Source organism: Ylistrum balloti, unplaced genomic scaffold, assembly GCF_031769215.1.
Source record: "Ylistrum balloti isolate Yb309-2 unplaced genomic scaffold, AGI_CSIRO_Ybal_v1 Utg370196, whole genome shotgun sequence".
Lineage (NCBI taxonomy): Eukaryota > Metazoa > Mollusca > Bivalvia > Pectinida > Pectinidae > Ylistrum > Ylistrum balloti.
The window spans coordinates 2,097,376-2,121,276 of record NW_026782173.1 but is presented as its reverse complement, the minus strand read 5'-3'; the positions used below and the strand labels follow the sequence as shown (position 1 = coordinate 2,121,276).

Here is a 23,901-nt window from a genome sequence, read left to right as displayed (position 1 = left end):
CCCACCCCCCTCTCCTCCCCCCAGGATTTCATTGTTATCGAAGTACATACGAACCGAGTTTTATTTGATATTGCTAAAACATGTAGTAATCTAAGTTTATCTTATTGTACATTGGTTGTATTCGTTTTAACGTGGAATATTTGTACACGTCCGTCAAGCCTAATACCATTGAGTCCTGTTGTATTCGACACGTCTGTAACAGCAACACTTCGGTGCAAGACTTCCGTTGATAAACAATACTTCTTTCGTAACCACATGTCATATCGTGCCGTCTTCGTCTTTCGTGTTGCATTTTAAGATATTGACAAGCAGTTGAAAGAATTCATAAACTTCAAATGTTGCATAATTCATGTTTATAAAATTAACATATTATGCACAAAAAAATATGGATAAAAATCAAATAGTCGTACGAAAGAGATAATCATGCACACCATTTTTCTTCCTCATAATTTCTTAAATTCAACTCTCAAAAATAATTCCTCAAAACAATTTTATGCATCAAATAATGTGTGGATATGGGTGGAAATGTGATTGTTATTGTGATTGTTATGACAGTTACATTGCACTTACATCATACTGCTTTCTATCAGATCCAAGTCATCACTTGTCTGTACACGAGGAATAGAAACAATTAATTCTATTGTTGGTCATTTCATCAGGTCAAAGTGATTTTTGTTCTCGGCAACAGTCTCTGCGGTTCTCATGCACTCTTGCTATTTTTGTTTATCTTTGCGGTGTTCGCATCGTGGAAATATTAACAAAGCGAATATTTACTGTACAAAAGTAATCACTACCAGACTAGGCAATCTATACGGGAAAAATCACTGCTCTCAACAAGAGGTGAGTGCATGATGTACGTTAGGACTGTAGTACATGTAGCCTTGGTATTCCTGTTCATTTCTGACATTATATCTAAATGGCAATAAAGATGTTGAAATGATTGTACGTTTCCTATCCTCACTGTTGGGTCAAAGAAGAGTATAGAGAAGTAAAGAAATAAATATTTTGATTCTATAGATTATAATAATGTTGACCTGACATCTATATATATATAAATCTCCTATGCTATTTCGCATGATTATCTTCCCTTGAATACGCTGAGGGCTGACGTGACAAATGACCGGAAGGTCTTTATTCCTGTGATTAACAGTCGTTGGCTAAACATTTGATAAATGTCGTGTTACATCACACTTGAATAGGTAAATGGAATAACCTTGGCCTATACTGACCCCTGTCAGTAAAGACTCGCCACAGGTGCAGGGATATGCGTAAACATTTGCTTAATTTACTGAGGACACGATACGACGGAATGGCTGTAAATTGCATGGTGTTCAACTAGGCGTGTTTATCGAGGAACATTTCCGACGTACGCCTGATAAGTCGTGCATCTATCACAGAATGTGTACGGATGCTGCACGCGCAGAATTTTTTAGTAGATGGCGACCACGAATTGACCTATCAGACTCTCGATAACATCACGTATTGACTACAGGTTCATTCAGGTTCATTGTTCGGTCGCATGCCAAGGTCAGCGATACGTTTGAAAACCATGTACATGTAGAATTAAAAGGAAGGCAAGCTTGTATATCATAAACAGGAAAGGACAACAATGTTATCTTAGTAACCCTTTCCACGCAGTTGTTTTTAATTGCGAGTAACATAACCACTGGTGCATGATTCCGCAATGTGTCACGTGAAGGGTATCATGATGATACTATTCCGGGTATCATTTGTATATACTAAAACTGTTCATAGTTATTATTCAAGTAGAGAAATCGACGTTAACGTCTCGCATAAAACATTGGTCGGTTTCTCTTTCAACACCGTTATACTGGTGGGAATCTGACTTTGCTCTCGTTCCAAGACCAGCGTTTATACTAGTGGCGATGTGATTGGTTCCACAGGTAGATAAACAGATGCTTCCGCATGCTGATTGATGACCTATGGAATGGCATCACAACTGCTCCTCAAGTGACCATTCAATTGGGATCTGGTTTTGGTTTGACCGATGTGTTAAGTGAGAGGTAAACACACTGGTTCTATATCCGTATACATTGAACCCATCAATGTTTATTCGTGTTCTGGAAACGTAATTAGGAATTGTTATGTGGCCGAATGGTCTGAATGGATATCATGTGTGTAGCTACTTACCTACTTTACGGGAACATTTTCGTTTTGAAGAGTATCACGATAGCCTGACCTTCAGTAGCTATCACCAGTCATACAAACACGTCGTAAACCTTGACTTCTATTGGGGGTCGGGTGTTGCATTTTTTCCCCAAGTGATTGTGTTTGCAAATATCAAACTATCAAATGCATTATCAAGAAGTACCATTTTAACATCTTTTAGTTACCCAGCTTTTTCAACTGGCAGTTTTTCATTCATTTCTTACTGAATTGTAAATCTGAATTACCACGTCGAAAAAATTCATACCCGCAAAATTCTGCCTCTAGGTTTCATGATCAGAACAGCCAAGCACACTCTTGTAACTAAACGTTACATACTGATTTATTTGAACCGATCTATCAGTTTATCCGCCTTTATAAGGGAGTAAATCAAACGGAATCTAACCAACCGATGTCAACCGCCCCTTCACTGTCGATATCACCCTAGATTACACCCCATCTGTTGACCATAATAGATAGTGACGTGTTGTGAATATTGTGTTGTAAAAATACTAAATAAGGACCATCAATGTTTGTTCACAGCGTATAGTGTAAAACATGTGTTAGAGAGCTAGATGTGGAATATATCTGGTTTGTTTGTATCGTTTTCCTTGAAAAACTATCAGGATGCCATGTCAATGCCGGTTTCCTATATATATATATGTATATATTTGTATGTTTTATGTATGTTTTTAGTTTCTTTGTTTGGCTCAATTATCATTTAGTACTAATGATAACAATTCCCAAAACAAATTACAACGAAATGAACAGAATATGGTTGTATTTTTTAGTAAAGTACATTAAACATTATTTTCAAATAGCGATTATTTTACCAGTTCAAAATTGTTTCCATCAAAATGCCATTGTTGTACATGTAACGATGTTAAAAGTGGTGTTGTAAATCCAATAGGTTAAATAGCATATAGCACATTTACGTTTTCAGAGGTGAACGGAAAGTAGTGTAAGTAACCTGATTGTGTTTGGCTGGAATTCGGCGGTTATTCCACCCTCGACTGTCAACATATCGGTGTTTGCCACTTGATGAATCATCTGTGTAGGATCAGTGTGTGTATGTATTTTATGTGGCTTTGAAATAATGTCTATTAAGTAAAACAGACTTCTGCGATGAAATTTACCACTATGTCATTACTTCAAAATCTATGAAGCGTTAATACCGAATCAGATATCAAGTTGTCTTACTCTTTGCGTCTTTAATGTCCGCTTTCTCTTCATCCATGAAAGTGTCCCCATTCTCTACGTCCTGGGGAGTGTCCCCTTACCCTACATCCTCGGAAGTGTCCCCATTCTCTACGTCCTGGGAAGTGTCCCCTTACCCTACATACTTGTAAGTGTTCCCATTCTCTACGTCCTGGGAAGTGTCCCCTTACCCTACATACTTGTAAGTGTTCCCATTCTCTACGTCCTGGGAAGTGTCCCCTTACCCTACATCCTCGGAAGCGTCCCCATTCTCTACGTCCTGGGAAGTGTCCCCTTACCCTACATCCTCGGAAGCGTCCCCATTCTCTACGTCCTGGGAAGTGTCCCCTTATCCTGCATCCTCGGAAGCGTCCCCATTCTCTACGTCCTGGGAAGTGTCCCCTTACCCTACATACTTGTAAGCGTCCCCATTCTCTACGTTCTGGGAAGTGTCCCCTTACCCTACATCCTCGAAAGTGTCCCCATTCTCTACGTCCTGGGAAGTGTCCCCTTACCCTACATACTTGTAAGTGTTCCCATTCTCTACGTCCTGGGAAATGTCCCCTTACCCTACATCCTCGGAAGCGTCCCCATTCTCTACGTCCTGGGAAGTGTCCCCTTACCCTACATCCTCGGAAGCGTTACCATTCTCTACGTTCTGGGCAGTGTCCCCTTACCCTACATCCTCGAAAGTGTCCCCATTCTCTACGTCCTGGGAAGTGTCCCCTTACCCTACATACTTGTAAGTGTTCCCATTCTCTACGTCCTGGGAAGTGTCCCCTTACCCTACATCCTCGGAAGTGTCCCCATTCTCTACGTCTTGGGAAGTGTCCCCTTACCCTACATACTTGTAAGTGTCCCCATTCTCTACGTCCTGGGAAGTGTCCCCTTACCCTACATCCTCGGAAGTGTCCCCATTCTCTACGTCCTGGGAAATGTTCCCTTACCCTACATCCTCGGAAGCGTCCCCATTCTCTACGTCCTGGGAAGTGTTCCCTTATCCTACATCATCGGAAGCGTCCTCATTTTCTACGTCCTGGGAGGTGTCCATTTTTCTTTCATCCTTAGAAGCGTCCCATTCTGTACGTCCTAGGAAGTGTCCTCTTACACTAAATCCTCGGAAGCGTCCCCATTCTGTACGTCCTGGGTAGAGTCCTCTTATCCTAAATCCTCGGAAGTGTCCCCATTTTAAAAGTGCTGAGAGGTGTCCATTTCCCTTACATCCTGGGACGTGTCCAGCGGCCTTGTGTGTACCGTTTACATTAGTTCTGATAAGCAATTCTCATCACCAATCAAATGTATCTTTGTAACGGAATTCAGATCTGTCTGGGTGTGGAATAAAAACTCGTAAATCATTGTTTACTTTACCATAGCATTAATCTATCTCGTGAATCACTTCACATTCTATGACCAAGTATTGACTTGTTTTTGATGGGGGTTGGTGGGAGGGGGTTGAAACATGCTAAAATAGAAATACTTAACTGAATCCTCATTCCATGTTATAAAATTGCTGATTATACAAAAGTTGTGTATCCCTTAACCAATAATTTAATTAGGGATTTTTTTATATGCATGGCTTAAACGAGATTTACATATCGTAAGGTATTTCTTTTATATACAAGTGTTGAATCTTGTATCAAAGACAAACATGATGAAAGAGTAGCAACAGCGTAATCATTGGTATTCCTAATGCCGTATAACCAAACAAATGGTTCGTTTAGTCGGAAACATATACTACTTCGATTAATACGTTTCGGTCTTGATAAATTTCAACATGAAACACCTTCAAAACTTTTTACTCTTCTTGGCAAGAAGAACATTTCGTTTGTGATAAAAGGGAACCAGCATATGCAACATATATTGTTTTTTGTGTGTAATTTACATTTGTTGTACGAATAAAAATGTCAATATGTGTTTTATCAACTAATGTATAATGGTAATTTTAACAGAATACCACACACATTTATGCACTTGTCTAAAATTCTGATGATGTGGCTTACAATATCCTTATTCATTTTCCTCCCTGATATTGATAGTTTATCATTACCAGGCTATAATCCTGTCTAGAGAAATCTTCATTAAGTATTAAGATTTGATGTAAGGTACAGTCTGTCTAGAAATCATGGAAAGCATTGTTAGCAATAACATTTTGAACCTTATCACGTTTTGACTGACTTTTGTACAATAACCATCACCTGATGACCGGTTTTATTAGAAAGTTGTATGATATTCCTGGATTTATCATCAATGACATACTCCTCTGGAACACCTGGTCTTATATTTCCTGTATGTTTCATGGGTTTCCGTATAAATGTTGTTTTTGTTCATATCTTTCTGTAGTGTTAATGAAGTCGAGTTAGGATTATGTGTATTTGTTGATTTTGTTTATAACACTAATTCAGCATTTTTAACAACCTTTTAATTGGCTGTATATTATTTTGGTTACCTCCTTTCCTACTCAGTATTAAAACAGAATTCCAATATGGTCAGTATATAACTTAAATAGTATCTTGATATTTCCCGATATTTCATCAAAGATTGTACAAAAGACACACATTTGGCGCCATTTGGCAATTTATTTTCCTCTTTTTTTCTCTCTCCACGACGCGTGTCTGATGTAAATGATCTGCACTTCAGATAAAACCGAAGTGTCGTAATATTATGAAATGTGTTTTGTGTAAATAACTGAGTATAATCTTGCACACAACAAAAACTACATTGATTTTCGTTTAATTCAATATCTCTAATCTGTTTAGTAAACAAAAGTATGATTTGAACAGAATGGCATTTCATATCTGCAACATGTTCTAATCTTCTAACACAACTGTCTCAAAATGCAGTTATTTGTCGGAAAAATCATATTAAAATGCATATCTAATAATCTTGAGACAAGTCGGGGACTCCAGTTGATGTAGATGTCGCAATCTTTACATGAAAAAATAAAAAAAACATGTACGTTGTCATACACTTTAAACAAAAACACTCCTAACTTCTTTTTATATGTGATTGAGGACTACACAGTTATTAGAGAGGGGAGGGGATTCGTGAATACAGACACGCATCTCTCAGTTATTTTCTTTAATAACGACTCGAAAAGCATATTAGTGCGTGATATCGTTAAACGTGTATACCATTGACGCCATCAGGTGGCGCAGTCGATGTACATCAATAACGGGAAACACAGTTATCACAAATTGTCTGTGAACTCTACCGCCAACAATACTTGTAATTCCGGTGTATTTTGTCAGGTACACCTATACTGAAGTAACCAACCTATCATTTCTTTTCGTTAAAAATATACCCTTTATCTCGCCTGTAAATATTTCATTTAACGCATCGATGCAGAACAACACCAAAAAGTGTGTCTATATACACGCAAGAGAATTGAAAGTGCCAATAATGAAATGGTACAAAGCAACGGTACAGAGAGTGAGATAACTTGTATGACAACTGCAGAAATGTTCCAGTGAGTGCCGACAGCGATAATAGTGAAGACATTATAAAGCAGTCCAGATGGTAGTAACAATTTCAGAGAGCAAAGAATATATTTTTTAAAAGTTACAACAGCATGATGAAGAGCTTTGTTTTGACTTTGTTTATCAACTTTGTTACAAGGTTAGAAAAGATAAAATAAACGATGGCGCTGAACTGCTATGATTGGCAGCAGTGCAGTCCATAGCGTATTGTTTGCTGCATCTTATTGGCACTATTAAAATGAAGATATTGTTTATGTTGTAAACATGTTCTTTCAACATGGTTGACATTGTTGTTACCATAGCTGCCATGTTATTCGTCATGAAATAAAATGACTTTACTGGATATATGTCTTTATTTGTTATTATTAATAAATGATATACCAAAAAACATAGTTCAAGTCGTGACTCAATTATCGGGATGGAAATTATAAGTATACTATATGAACTTCCATGAGACTGCGAACCACGTTATTGAAGCGGATGAAAGCGTGCTGTAATGGCGACTTATTATGGGTATCGCCAACTTCGCCAACATTCCCATGTGAAAAGTGTAATGTCGTTTACAACATCCTTGTCTTACGAAGTTTGGGAAACACATAAGCAGGTGATTATTTGCAAGAAATCCCTTGGGAATTTCTAAAAACATCTATCTTCTGTTTACACGTTCTGTAGATCTGGGTTAATCAAGATACATGTTTATTGCGATTTGAGAGTGAGACCCAGGAGTATCCCAGCAGTCCACTGTTACCCTAAATTCCAACTATTCGATATAAACTAACAATTAACACAACACAAGTAGTCCTGGTAAGTATGTAAGTAACGTTATAAACCTGAATAGGTGTAGGGTTTTTAATTGTATCATTTTAACAAGTTTTATCAATTTTTATGCATACTTTCTACCAAACACTCTAAAAGTAAATTGCAGAATTGAATGGAGGTCAGACTAAACTTTGAGCGAGCTTTACAGAAACGTTATCAGTAAGTGTGTCCACGTGTTTCTAGTCCAGCAGATGTCGGCAATGCGATCCTCCTGTACTACATATATATTGATGTATATATCCGAGTACCTCCCTTTATTCAGTTCTTTTGTTCTTGTTCTTTTGTTTCTTCTTTTTTTGTTTCTTTTTTTTTTGTTTTTGTTTTTTTTTTTTCTTTTTTTCTCTTCTTTGTTATCGGTTGTTTTAGTTTTTTTCCCAATCTTAAAATGAATATTTGTGTTTTGGTTTGCTAAATGCTGTATGCACGTGTGGAATAGATAGATAATTTAGTACGAGGACTGGCCTACTGAGGAGGAATCTGTGTCAGCTGTACTTATCCAATACTAACACCTGGCTTGCAGCAATTTAGTATATATCGTTATGGATGCAGCTGCAACCGCCATTACGATAAACCGAGTCGTGGCATCTGTTATCGAAGTGTGTGTTAAAGTATATATAAGTGTGTCAATATCTATATTGCATTTGGTGTATAATAATGTGATTCTAGAGATAAAGAGCAATTAAATGGATTAAGTATAAAATATTAAAATATACAATTGTAGGGAAAGTTCCAAATATTGTCATGTCGGTAGTGTCGATCTGCGGAAGTATAGATGGTCGACAGATTCATAGGGACTCGGCTTCTAAGTTTCTTGTTGAATAAGCCTGCAACATTGTTGGACTCCATTATCCAGTAGGTTGTTGTAGCGATGCCGTGTTATTCCAGTAGATGTATCCGTTAAACAATGCCCTGTTTGTACATTTGACGTGTTGGTGGCTGATGGGGAATATGTGATAGATGTTACCATCGTCCTATACACAAAATGTACGTAAAATACATACAGCTTGGGTATTCTCACCATTACTGTTTTCTTTATGTTTAACTGTCGAAATAAGCTAAAAATTGAGGAAAATAAACAAAATGAAAGTTTATGAAAATATATATAAATAGGTAAATACTTTGGAGAACAACACGGGTAAACAGGTGGAAGAACAACACAGGTAAACAGGTGGGAGAATAACACGGGTAAACAGGTGGAAGAATAACACAGGTAAACTGGTGGGAGAACAACACAGGTAAACAGGTGGGAGAACAACACAGGTAAACAGGTGAGAGAACAACATAGGCAAACAGGTGAGAGAACAACATAGGCAAACAGGTGAGAGAACAACACAGGTAAAACATAAACAGACTACTCTCACAACATTACTGACTTCGTATTTTCTCAAAATGTGGGTGAAAGGAGAACATACCGTTAAATATGATCGTATTGTGAGTTGTGATTTATGACACCCGAATAAGCACAAATACTTGTAATTATCCAAATGATTGATATGGCATTAAAATGTACAGTTAACAGAACATTTTCTTTCAAATTATGTATATCAGAAAATAAAAATGAAATAAAAAATATTAGAGAATAAGACATAATCATTTAAAAAGTACAACATGTCTTCTGACAGCGATTTGCACCAGGCATCCGAAACCTGTTTCAAAATACATATGTGGCATGCAACGTTGCATGCTTCGAAACGGATGTCATGCATTTCAATGAAACTGTATTCTATTTTCAGAGCGGCTACATTGTGTGACTGTCTTTGATACAAGGAAATATATGTGACGTGTCAATAGGCTAAACCTCTTGACAATAACCAGACGGCGTTGCCATTCCCCTGATAAATTCTTTATAACTATCTCGATCTGAATGAAACTGACTTTGTTGGTTACAGACAATTAGGAATGTACGATTGAAGCGGATAATTCTTGGCATATATAACATATGATATGTTTGAATGACAAAAACACTTGATTACAATGCCATTATTTTCATTATAAGATATAATTTAATGTTTGCCTAGTATTTACATTATTGTATGGAATACTACCTTTGAAATATTAATATTATTGAGTGTTATATGTATCCGTGTGTTACACGTGATCAGGTCGTTTTCAATCATTTATCATTGTCATCCCAATCGAACACACAGGTATTCTAATATATGTCTGAACAAGACACAGTAAGATCCTCTTTATGTACATTTTCTTCAATGCAAGGCATTTACCTTGTGTTTATAAAACACTCTATATTTATTTCTGACTCATGCCGTTCAGCTGTCAGCCTTAATATCTGTCATAATTTTAAACATATCAGACAGTTTCGTACTTATAAAATAAAGACAGTAACGGCAAAGAAACCCATTTGTTACTCGATTTCAATTGTAATATTATAAATCATATCACTGTTCAAATCTGTAACATTATAGACAACAGTCAGGGCATACCGACATGCCTACTAATGTTTTATTCAAACTAAACATCGGTAAAGGATGGACAAAAATACATTTTGAAGTATTGAAAGCTTGCTCGATTGTAAAAAACCTTTGCTGTCGTTACGCTTAAATGTTCCACGCATGTTTGTATGTAGTTCCGACCCAAACACCATGTATTCTAAAGGACTAGTGAAAAGTTCTTGGATTTATGGTTAGTGCTCTATTGTTTTGTTTTGTTCGGAGAGACATTAATTAAGAACATGTCACGTATGAACTAGAAGGATATCTCAGAATAACCATTTAAACGATACATGCTTTGAAGTGACGTTTTCAGCAAATGAACACGATTCGGGACCGACCATGCACAGGACGTCAGCAGTAGACGTCACGTCGGGAAAATACATATATGCGGAAGTCGTATTTGTGTAATCGGTTCCAGTCTCTAAATTTCCAACATTCCGGGACGGATCAGTTCCATAACCACTGAAACAACATCCTGCTATCCAATCAGTTTATCTGCAACGTCAGATTTGCGCGCTTAATATGGTACCATCCTCGATACACTAGGGGCTACGACCATTTTCGCTCTCTGCACCCCTGGAACATGTTATAGCAAATTTGAAGGCACAAGTGACGCACAACTTCAAAGTTGGGCGAGGTTCGTTTGATGTACGTTTCAGGAACAAACTAGTCTATTCATCTTGCCCACAAGGTGTTGACATGCAACCTTCAATTTTGCAATGTTCCAGGGGTGCAGAGAGCGGACGTGATCGTAACCCATGAAGTACCGAGGATGAACATGGCACAGAGATATCACAAACATGAACTGGTCTAAAGCGCTATTCACATATTTTACCTTGATACCAGAGGCGGTTGTGTTTAGGTGTACTGTAAAAATGGAAAATGTGAGGGTTACGTTTGTGTTAATTAGCGTCGTCAGTTCAGCGGAAGGCGCATTGGGGTCTGGCAAGATATTACGTCGGAGGAACCCTTTGCTTTTAGTGGAAGGCATTTGTCTGGCATGATATTACGTCGAGGTAACACTTTGCTTATAGTGGATGGCACTTGACCAGTGTGTTCTACGGTGACGAAATTATATCCAATCGCGTTATTCTGTTCATCCGTATTAACAGGCGCAGCAGGACAACGCGCGATCTCATACTGCACGTGTTGTTGGGGCATATCTGCAGTAGCAGATCAGATTTATCTCTGATCGATGATGTTTGGGATGAAATGGACAGACGTCTGCGTCTGGAGCCAAACTCTCCTGCGACGTTAGACGCATTACGTCGTACATTGTCAGGCACATGGCAGGACATTCCCCAAGCATGTCTGGTAATCTGATCAGTTCCATGTGTCGTAGATGTGTGGCATCCATCAAAACAAATGTTGGACATACAGAATATTGAACTTATGAAACTGGATTTGCATCCTTTCCATTCCGTGACTATAAATTTCAATTTCTATTGACCGAATATATGATTCGCTGTGTCATTATGAAGATAATGCATTGAAGATTCGGTCCAAAACGTAACATATTATCTTGCGTATGAATAAATCAAACAATCAGAATGCGTGGTTTCATTTTCAATAGAATAAATATAAATGATTTATGACCTAACTACTATGTTTAATCTTTCGTGTGACCATATCCCTAAACTGTAAACCTTGCAGTAGGATTCACATCGTTAGTGCAAACAACTACATGTATCATGCGTTTGTCGTAAATCATCCTGGGACAAAATCGGAGAATTTGTTGAAAAAAGAAAATAAAAAAGTTAAGAAACCCTATCCTTTTCTCCTCTGATCGAGACATCGATTATCGAGCTCCGCGATGAACGGCGAATATGTGTTTTCCTGCTTGCCTACTACTATGCGATGCACATTTTGATTTTTCTGATCCTATTAACCCCGCAGATTTAACGCAGAAATATTCCTAGAAACAATGCAGTGTTAACGTATAGAGATCCCCGGTAACCCCACCGTGTCCTTTAACGAATTAAGATCCCCGGTAACTCTGCATTGCTCTTTAACGTATAGAGATCTCCAATAACCGCACAGAATTCTTTACCGTATAAAGTTCCACGGTATACTGCAGTGTTCTTTAACGTAGAGAAATCTCCAATAACACTGGAGTGTTCTTCAACGTATAATGGTACTCGGTATACCTAAGGTGTTCTTTAACGTATGAAGATCCCCGATAAACCCACCGTGTTCTATACCGTATAAAGATCCCTGATAAACCCACCGTGTTCTTTACCGTATAAAGATCCCTGATAAACCCACCGTGTTCCTTAACGTATAAAGATCCCTGATAAACCCACAGTGTCCCATAACGTATAAAGATCCCCGATAAACACATCGTGTATTTAACGTATAAAGATCCCTGATAAACCCACCGTGTTCTTTACCGTATAAAGATCCCTGATAAACCCACCGTGTTCTTTACCGTATAAAGATCCCTGATAAACCCACCGTGATTTTTTAACGTATAAAGACCCCTGCTGAGCCCAACGTGTTCTTTAACGTATAAAGATCCCCGGTGACCCTGCAATGTTCTTTAATGTATAGAGATCGCCGATAAGCCTGCTGGGTTCTTTAACGCATCCCCTGTAATCCTGCAGAGGTAACGTAAAGATGTCCCTTGTAATTCTGCAGAGGTAACGTAAAGATATCCCTTGTAATCCTGTAAAGTTAACGTTAAGAAATTCCCTGCAACCCCGAAGAGTTAACATAAAACGACCCAAGGTACCCCTGTAGAGTAACCTTAATGAGATCTCTGGTACCCCTGGTGAGTTGATATAAAGAGGTCCCTGATAACTTCGCAGACTTAACGGTAAGAGATCCCTGGTGATCCTGCAGAGTTTTTACGAAATCCCTTGTAACCTGTCAGAGGTCACTGATAATCAATTTTGAAAAAGTCGCTGAAGATATTAAAGACACTTTCTGAACGTCTACTGCGGGCAAGAACAAAGAATGCGTGTTTTGCTACGAAAACATTGACGTCGAGAAAGTTTGTATTAAAATATCACATTTCTAAGTAAACCACGGAGAGTAAATCACCAAATACTTTAAGTAACGATATATACGTATTCTACTCGAGACTCTTGAACCCGAGGTTTGTACTTTCTGTCTATAATGTAATTCACACTTTGTTTTTATAGCCAGATCACGAACTCTGAAAATACTAAGATTCATACAGTTTTTTCTCATCATAGGGCGTTTAACAATTACAAATTTGTCCGAGGTAATAAGCTTAATGTTTTCTCTTGGAGAAATACTTGTTTTTATAACCGTAATTAGGCGGAGATTTGTTCCAGTTTCATATAAAATGCGGTACTAGGTACACTAAAACTGCAGAAAAACTCTACCGTTTTATAGGTACCACAGGTGGATGTATACATAACGCTCAAGTTTATACCCTTATCACTACATCAGTGTAACACACGGTCTAATTAAACACACATCTTAGATATGGTGGACGTTACCCTCCCTGTAATAACAACCCTCGTTAAAACGTCACAGAAGATCACGAGCTTCCAGATGGGATAACTTTATAATGGATTTTGAGTGAGAATTTGGGTTTTTGGTACAACTTTGTATTTTCTTTCTGTTGTTCGTTAAAATGGCTTCCAATCTTCTGTCAAATAAAGTACTCAGATCTAGCTAAACCCTTACACTTTTTTCTGAAAGAAACATTAAGATGTCAATTATCATTAATACCCAGATTATCGAATTAAATGTGAAAGAGTATGGAAAACCACAAAACAGTTACGACGACATAATATGATTTATTTCGAAAAGAAATTGCTGGACTGGTGTCGAAATAGATAGTGTACTTGGTGTTCACAAGACACCATACCATCTCATGCTTTCGAAACGACCAGTTGCATGAAGATCGTGGTTACAATAAATATTGTCCATGTCAAGCCTCATGCTTAAACCAAATCTGGTTCTGTCTCATCGGATTGTTGATCAACGCTATATTTTTTGGCTAGTAAATCTCAGGTCTTAGTCCCAATAGAAACTGATAATAATTGAATTCTATAATGAAAGTATAACCATCAGACCGGGGTGAAAGCATGCTAAACCGCTTCATATGTTAGAAATGGCGTGCAAAACTATCATGTTTATGAAGGCAATGGAGTTTAATTTCCCAAATTTGAATGTAGTTCACTAACGATATGAGACTATCTGATAATGAGTTTTGGTGTAAGGAAGGCAATAGGATCTGAACATGCGAGGCTGATCCTATTGAATTTCCGTTAGCGACTTGTTAAATCCAATCCTGAGCCCAGTACATTTGATAAGAATGTATATTGATCTTTCATCGTGTTGTTTTTATACCCTACAGTATTCAAAAGGACAAGGCCTTGTTAATCCAATTTCATTGTAAGAAAAAGCAGGCATGTAACCGTTATAGACAGATTCAGTGAGGCAACTGTGTAAATTATGTAAAACAGTAATAAAATGAACAGTGATAGAACTGGATTTTATATTTTAGACGGTATGAAAGGTATCTAAATATAGAATTCCCCCTTGATTTAAAAAAAATGTTCATGTACAAACATATTTTAGTTGTTGTCAGCATTCTAAGTATTGTTACGTAAGATAAATACATCTTAAACTTTTCAATTACAAATACATTTACCAGAAAGCTTAGTTCCTTATGTAACGAATCGTTGTCGAGGAATCGATTTTTATTAGTCAGAAATAAATATATTATATCTTAGATATCCTGCTGTTATGTTTAATTAGTGGTTTAAAATGACATGTGTAAATATGTAAGTGTTTTTTCTCAAGAAATGAAAGAGAGACTAGGATTTAAACAAGCGTTTACTTGATGACGGCCGAGAGTCTCACCAAAGAGTAAATCGAAATTAGATTTGTGTATATTCTTGGATTCACAATAACATTTAGCAGTGTGGAGACATTGCTAACTGGCATATGCGCAATAGAAATGGAGCGATTAATACGGTTTATCGTTAAGACAATCGTCAACACACAAGAATGAACTTAACCAATTTACAATGGCGATAGAAGCTTCCTATACAATTGTTTCAACATTTGTGGACAAAAGACGGCATAGACACATGTTAGCATTACAACATCATCAACAACAAAATGGAACCAGAACCACACAGGTTTAAAATAGCTATTACAAAATCTCGTAACACAGCATTCGACATGCTCAAAGCTATTCGTACCGTTGGTGTATTTTAAAGATTAATGCCCGAAATATATTGTCACGTGATACATGTATTGAATTTCGTTTTATTCCATGGATCACTGTGACAAGGTTTAAACGTAAATTAATCCATTTTGGTCAAATGATTTACACTAATACATTACAGTGTTTATACAATGTATCTCTAGAGTAAGAAGTTAAAACGTTAGCATTGTAAACAGCAACTCTAATTCCCCAACTCCGGAGTGGTTGGTCATATCAAACCCAATGGTGTAATAGTGGACATTATGAATATTATTCGATGTGAAAGGCTCCATGCAATTTACCTGTAACTTGATGCAAGGCATGGACCCTTCAAGGTTAATGATAATTAACTGATAGCATGTGTGGCCTGATTTAAAATGAGCAGATCTGGAACAGGAAGTGAGAGACGAATGCACCACATGTTTAATTACCCAATCGGATATACGGTCCTGCTATTTATAGTTATTATTGGTCTACGTTTAGATATATGATCGTTACATTTTTGAACGGTAGCATTTTTCTTTCCTTTTTTAAAGAAATTAATTATTTTCCCAGGTTGTTATACAAAGTCATAATTAAAACACTAGGTGATCCATATGCAAGTGACGGCCAGAATGGCAGTAATAACACAGGTATAATTAATGGCATTTAACTGGTGTCTGTTGTAGAACAATCCGGTCCGTTATTGGACAGCTGGTCATTTGTGTTTTCATGCGATACTTCACTACACTGTTGTTTAATGTCTGATTGACTGTAACTCAAATTTCTATTTGAAATATATATATATATATATATATATATGTTTCATGTTTTTCTTTTTATCTTGTAAAATTATTTACCACAATAGATGTAGCCAATTGTCATATAAATCATATATTTGGACTCAATGAAACAACCAAATTAAACATATTCTGTTAGGGGAGATAACCCTTGCATAGTTTTGATGATAATCTTTAAATTGAATGATAAAATCTGCTTCAGATTTGCAGAATATGAATTCATAAAGATAAAGATATCAGAACAGATTTTTCCCATGTTTTTATATCTAGATAAGAATTCGCAATTGTTGTCGTCTGCTGTAAAATGGCGAGCAATTATTTCTTAACCTTCCACTACTACAAAATGAAAATCTCGAACAAGAGCGTCCAGTCAGCGGTTCTGATAGAGAAGTCCAGTCAGCGGTTCTGATAGAGAAGTCCAGTCAGCGGTTCTGATAGAGAAGTCCAGTCAGCGGTTTTGATAGAGAACTGATTCATAAGTTCTTCATGTCATCGAAACATACTGGGAAAGGTCATAACATACCCCGTGACAATTTGAAAATGGCTGCCGCCCACTTCGAACCGAAGCGGGAGACGACTGTAGAATTCAATATAGACATTAACCCTCCGCGTAGCTCTCAAAGAACTCTCATTTTTTCATAAAACATCTTGACAAAATCAAATTGTTACAATCTAATTATGTTGTTCTGTTTTTTTCAAATATGTCGTATAATCGTATTTTCCTGAGTAATACTGTTCGATCATTCTCTAATCTAAATTGTCAGACTATATTTATAGTGACTGTAGGCTGGTATTTGGTCAAAATATTGAAAACACACCGTCTTAACTAAATAATAAACATAGAATCTTGCTTTGGGTCGATTTCATAGGGAGACAACGGATGTGCATAAAGATCCTTGTCGAATGAAAGGCCACCTGTGAACAATGTTTGTCAATGAGTCTTAACCAAAGGCCCCGAACATCCCTAAAGACATATATATATACATTTGAATATCCGTGTAGGAATAACGATGTATTGTTATGTACACATAATTGATAACGAAAAAAAAATATATTCCTAAAAAAGAAAGAAATCAGTCTACCTTTTCATTACACTTGAGTACGTATTCGGCGCCAGTTCCGCATTTTATCACACAGCACGCGGTTATCCGAACGGAAACTATGATGGAAATTAATCAGACGTTCGCGTTTTACAGCTTTTCTGTTTTCGACTTAATAGGCTATCAGTCTTTGTTTCAACTCTTACCGTTTAATGAAATATTCTTTCTTGTTGAAATGGAGAATCGAGTGATTAAAAACTATGGTGATTCATCTAAATATCCGGGTTGGATTCCAAAATCTTGCAGTCATTTGGAAGTCAATCATGTACGACAACTGGTTATCTAACATTCATCTGATTTTGAATGTTCTCATAAGAAGAAGTTTATAGGAATACTTTGATAAATGAGCCATTTTTATCTTTAAAGCTGTGAAGCATGGAAGTAATTCATTTCACCGAACGATGTCATTTTGACGGTAGTAGAAGTCACTAGAAAACCATTAAACCTGGGCGTGAAAGGCGTAGTGGAGAGAATTAGAGTGATATGTTTACTTTGTGGGAGTTACTGGTAATAATCATACAGAAATGTTACGGAAGGTTTGGTCCGCCTGACTAACACTGCACGTGCAGAAAATACATTAAAACTGAAACTTGAATATGTATTCATTTATTTATCGATTTTTTTATATTCACATGACTGAAAATAAAATTTCGTTTACTTTAACATAAATGTAAGTCCTTTTTCAATAACAAATTCCGGCTTATTGTTTCCTGTGAAATTCTAATGTTTCCGTAGCTCTTAATGTCAGAAGGTCTATCGCGCATCCATTTCCATGGTCTTGGCACGGGGATCATCCTTTGTATTTACACTGGGCCAGGAATAGGTGTGACACAAGAGATGGCAAACAAAACAAAAAGGTTTCCATCTCGAGAGGCGAGAGATCGTGGGCGATAGGCGACAAAGTACAAGGAGATAGACATTAGTTGTCTCTTATTGCAGTTTAAACGATCTGATTGGTCAGTACGGAGTGTGGCGTTCATTGTCGATAATGGATTAGAATTGGATGGCACAATTATGCACTTATTGTTTTCTTATCTGCCTGGCATGGCCAATATTGAATTATTTAGTGATGTGAAATATGTCAGCGACATACATGTAATTTTAAGCTGAAGTGTTGGCACCATGCTGTGATGAGACACCATTTGAACACATATTAGTCCTTCTGTATTTTCCATACAATTGATACAGAGTTGACGTCTTGCGACAGAACAGCATAGGAATGTTTCTCGTTAAATACATCCCGATAGGTGATCAGATATGTTTGGGTAACGGTGTATACTTTCTATGGTATAGGGTACTCGTATTATGTCGCATTCATGTTTGTAATTAATTATCGTTAAACTTGATTATTCTTTCACTATTAACAAACCGTGGTGTTTATTACGTCTGCCAATTTTCGCGCGTGCATAACTCGTCGATATCTTACACCTACCGGTCCATGTACATTTATTGACCCTACCGCCTATAAATGTGATTAATGATATCGATATGGCGTAGCTCTGAGGTAATGACAAGGTAGATGTGGAGAAAATAGCTATCGTTCCATACCAGCTGTAATCTTCATAGCATGTTTCATTTCCTGCTAATTAACCTTGTAATAAATCCCCCATTAATTAAGTAATTTCAGTAACGGTAGTAATGTGGGTTTCCAATAACATCCGGTCCGACCCGCATTTAACGCTCTAGGCCTACAGAGAAAACCTATCGTATCTCGTTGAAGACACAAAGTCTGATGATAGGACGTATTCAGCTGCAAATAATGTGTTGTATTTGAAAGGTCTAAATGGTCAACATTACCAGACTATTCAATAGGCACAATTTATATATCACATTGCTTAAACTGATCTAAATTGAAGTAGAATTGCTGTTATATGGAATAGTGTTGTTACTTGATAGATACGTCATGCTTCCGATTCGGTAACGTTGGGCATATACACCACCAACTCGTCTGCCAGGCTATAACAATAGTCTTGTAATAGAAATACAGTCAGTTGTATTTATCGTTCATAGCAAATCCAATTCAATGATATTTTGACTCCAATTATAGTTCTGTTTAGAAATATTGAACACAGGCGTTTAACAGTCGTATCGACATTTTTAGTAGACGAAACAATGTCTAAAGCTGTGTCAGTCGTAAAATAGACATCAGCAATGGGAAAAAGTCTGGATGAGTTTTAAAAAACGTTCATTTGGGGTTTTAGACTTAAAGAAGACAGTTTCGTACGACGGTCGTTTAATTAATTTTTTGTGATATACACATAATGAAAGCACTTGTATTGAAAAACGACGACTGATGAAGGGACGAACCAATTCACTCACTAACCACATCCTGGACTGTACATGACTTATTGGTGCACCCGTCGTGCTTGTGTTATTGTCATACGCTATTGGTTAAACAAATAGATTAAATAATATGCACGTATAAATCAAATGGAACATATAAATGATCTCTAAGACTTGATTCTCGTTATGGTATTGAAAAGAGTTTAAACATGTTCGTTGATTTGTTAGAATGATTAGTTTTAATCTAAAGAAATACATGTTCTCAATTGCATCTTGTATTATTCAATTTTCCAATTCAGCCTGAAACGACACAAAAAGTTCTACAGATGAATAATATTTACTGATTTAAAACTATTTTAAACGTGGGGGAAGTAACTGTAGTCACTAACCCACTTTTCATGATGGTATAAGGTGACGATTTTATGGTTTTTCTGCTTACTATCTCTCTTAACGCTATACCAACTTCACTTTCGGCCTAATTAATACAGAGCGTCCATCTAAATGAGAAAGGATTTGGGTTCTATCACCATGCCGTGGCATACCCAAAAATGCCATGAAAATGGTACGTCATGCTGCCTGCTTGTCGCTTTGCATTACATTAGATGAACTGGCAATGGTTGCCCGTTGCCAGCATACAAGGACCGGGCGGGGTAACATGGCCATTTCCATCATATCTGTAATTACATTATAAAAACATATGTTAGCGGCTTCACCATCGGTGGACATTCAAAGAACCCGGGTGTTGCAACGATAAAACCCCAATAAAACAAGCATATCATCAAACGTTTAAAACAGTGTATAAAGTTTGTGGATATGGTTTGAAAACTTCACACCACTCAAACTGAATCACAAAATCGCCATGAGTTAGTATGTCTGTGCCCTAAGATATCGAATAAAACTAGTTCCGGTTTTTGACCCATGTTATCACCAATGAAGCCTTTATTGACGAAACATCTGCACGGCACATTTATATATGTAAAATCAGTATCCATCATATACTGTATTCATTACTAAATTTTATTGGAAGCTTTGGTCCCATGTGTGTTTCGTATGTTCCTGGTTGGGATACCTACTTCCTCCACAATTTGATCTAAGAATAGCTAACAATTATATAACAAGAAAACGTCCCACACAAATGAGCAAAAACTAACATTGTGTTCGTGTTCGGAAGGTTTTACAGGTGATATCGTATTATTGTCTTACAAAAGTGAATAACGTCATGTAGTGTCAACATAATGTACAAAACAAGGTTAGTGTAGAAATGTACAAGCGTGATGTCAAACATCAAACAACTGTTAATGACTAAATCATTTTGGCGCCATCATAATGTTATCTTTATAACATGTAATATGCTTTCAACGTCAGACAAAATAGACCCTCCTGGAACTATTAACTATTAACCGTGGCACGACTTCTGCGTAATCAAAATCGTAATTAACACGATAACAACCGTTTTATTTTAAATGTAATGAATGTTTTAGGGCTCGCCAACTGTGTATCTAAATAAAGTTTGTGCCATGATATTTGATTCTAAAGCATTATCTTGTTCCCACCAGTATTCATGTATATTTGATGCAGATAACACGTTTTATATCGGTGTTTGACCTCCAACTAGCCTATTGATATAAACATTTATGTATGTGTGTCATCCGATACATTGTATATGGAAATTATGCAAAATCAATAGAATTAAACTGTGTACTAGTGGAGCTTGCATGCAACGCGTATGTAAATCCAAGAGAAATGTTTTTGAACGGAGATTACCGACATTGTTTACTACAAAATTGTTCAATAAACGATTACTCGAAATTTATTAAGATAATTGTATCACAAATTGTCCCACTATTCCGGTAAAGCGTATCCGGTAATTTTTCAATAAATTTTGCAATTTAATATTGTGATGCATCGTATATTTCTTATAATGTATTTTTTTTTTTAATAAATGTATAAGTAAGATGTTACGAGTGAAAATATTTTTAAAAATTACATGCTAAATGCATTGCTATTGCTTCAGTGCAATTCCATGTCAAGCCTTCATCTTTTGCACTGGGTGCTCGGAAATGTCAACAGAGTATATATCGATTCAATTTTGTTTTTAAAGTGCTTGTGCATAATTATAATTGCGCCGTTTGATATTGTCAGATTCGTCCTACAGAGATAAACACAGACAATAAACCTGTGACAGATGTGTTCGTACAAAAACAAAACAAAAGCAAACTAGAACACAGGCAGTGTCTCGGGGGATTGCTTCAGTAAGCAAAGTACGTTGTTTATCTTTAATATACAGCTCCGCCTTTTCTTTATTGTTTTAGTAAAAAAAACCCATCCAACACGAACTTAAAGCGCGCTTAGGCAAAACATAACATGTGAGAAATCTACTAAGTTTAAATATAGTTTTATGTGGTTGTTAATGGCAGTAGAGACATATATAACACATGCATGTATGTTTCTCGTACCTGATACCTAATAGGACCTTTCAATACGCGGAAAACTTTCGCCTGTTTTACTCCTTTCACAAATAGCGAAAATAAGACATTGGACTAGCGTTTGGTGTTACATGTATATATGTAAAATGTGTAATCAAATGTTTAGGGCGAATTCATACTTGGCGAAAATGGACAGTTTTATTCGTGGATGAGAATAACCCTAGGTAAAAGTACCCCCGTATACGGTGCATTGTATGTAAAACATATAAATATGTCTATTGTTTGTTTTAAGATATAGAATTGAACATTTGTTGCCCTTCCTGACATTTTTTAATCATTTTTTTTAAATGGTACATGTAATGTTGCTCACTACAATTTCTGGTTGACTCATGGCTACACGTAAGTCAGTGCTCTATTAGGTGATTATTGTAACTTTGATAAGTGCATGTATTTATTACACTGTATCCTATGATACATAACTAAATATGTCCTATTTGGTGTTTCCACAGGTGGTGAAAATGTTGGTCATTGTTGTGGTGATGTTTGGCATATGTTGGTTGCCTATCCACGCCTTCACGCTGTTTATAGACTCTCATCCAGAACTCCTAGCAACAAATGAGGATATCCAGTTCTTTATGGGAATTTATCTCACCGCCCATTGGCTTGCTATGTCAAATAGCTTCGCTAACCCGATCATTTATGGTTTTACAAACGCCAGCTTCAGGGTATGTGTTTAAAAATGTGTATTTAATATATGTCATAACATACGTGAAATCCTGACGATCTCATATGATAATAAGAATATATTAAACCCACATCCTTATAGAAATAATCTATCACCAACTAACACACATCCTTATAGAAATAATCTATCACCAACTAACACACATCCTTATAGAAATAATCTACCGCTAACTGGCACACATCCTTATAGAAATAATCTACCACCAACTAACACACATCCTTATAGAAATAATCTACCACCAACTAACACACATCCTTATAGAAATAATCTACCACCAACTGACACACATCCTTATAGAAATAATCGACCGCTAACTGACACATTTCATCACAGAAATAATCTACCGCTAACTGACACACATCATCACAGAAATAATCTACCGCCAACTGACACACATCATCACAGAAATAATCTATCACCAACTAACACACATCCTTATAGAAATAATCTACCGCTAACTGGCACACATTCTTATAGAAATAATCTACCACCAACTAACACACATCCTTATAGAAATAATCTACCGCTAACTGACACATTTCATCACAGAAATAATCTACCGCTAACAGACACACATCATCACAAAAATAATCTACCGCCAACTGACACACATCATCACAGAAATAATCTACCGCCAGCTGACACATTTCATCACTGAAATAATCTACCGCCAACTGACATACATTCTTATAGAAATAATCTACCGCTAACTGACACATTTCATCACAGAAATAATCTACCGCTAACAGACACACATCATCACAGAAATAATCTACCGCCAACTGACACACATCATCACAGAAATAATCTACCGCCAGCTGACACATTTCATCACAGAAATAATCTACCGCCAACTGACATACATTCTTATAGAAATAATCTACCGCTAACTGACACATTTCATCACAGAAATAATCTACCGCTAACAGACACACATCATCACAGAAATAATCTACCGCCAACTGACACACATCATCACAGAAATAATCTACCGCCAGCTGACACCTTTCATCACAGAAATAATCTACCGCCAACTGACATACATTCTTATAGAAATAATCTACCACCAACTAACACACATCCTTATAGAAATAATCTACCGCCAACTGACACACATCATCACAGAAATAATCTACCGCCAACTGACACATTTCATCACAGAAATAATCTACCGCTAACTGACATACATTCTAATAGAAATAATCTACCGCCAACTGACACATTTCATCACAGAAATAATCTACCGCTAACTGACATACATTCTAATAG

General features: G+C 36.8%; 1 protein-coding gene across 1 annotated transcript in view; it reads left to right on the top strand.

Moving 5' to 3' along the window:
* Positions 1-23,901, top strand: part of LOC132551337 (prolactin-releasing peptide receptor-like) — a 48,057-nt gene that overhangs the window by 21,773 nt on the left and 2,383 nt on the right. Inside the window, exon 2 of the mRNA XM_060215472.1 lies at positions 22,397-22,612. Coding sequence (XP_060071455.1) covers positions 22,397-22,612 — 216 coding nt within the window. The remainder of the gene's footprint in view (positions 1-22,396; positions 22,613-23,901) is intronic.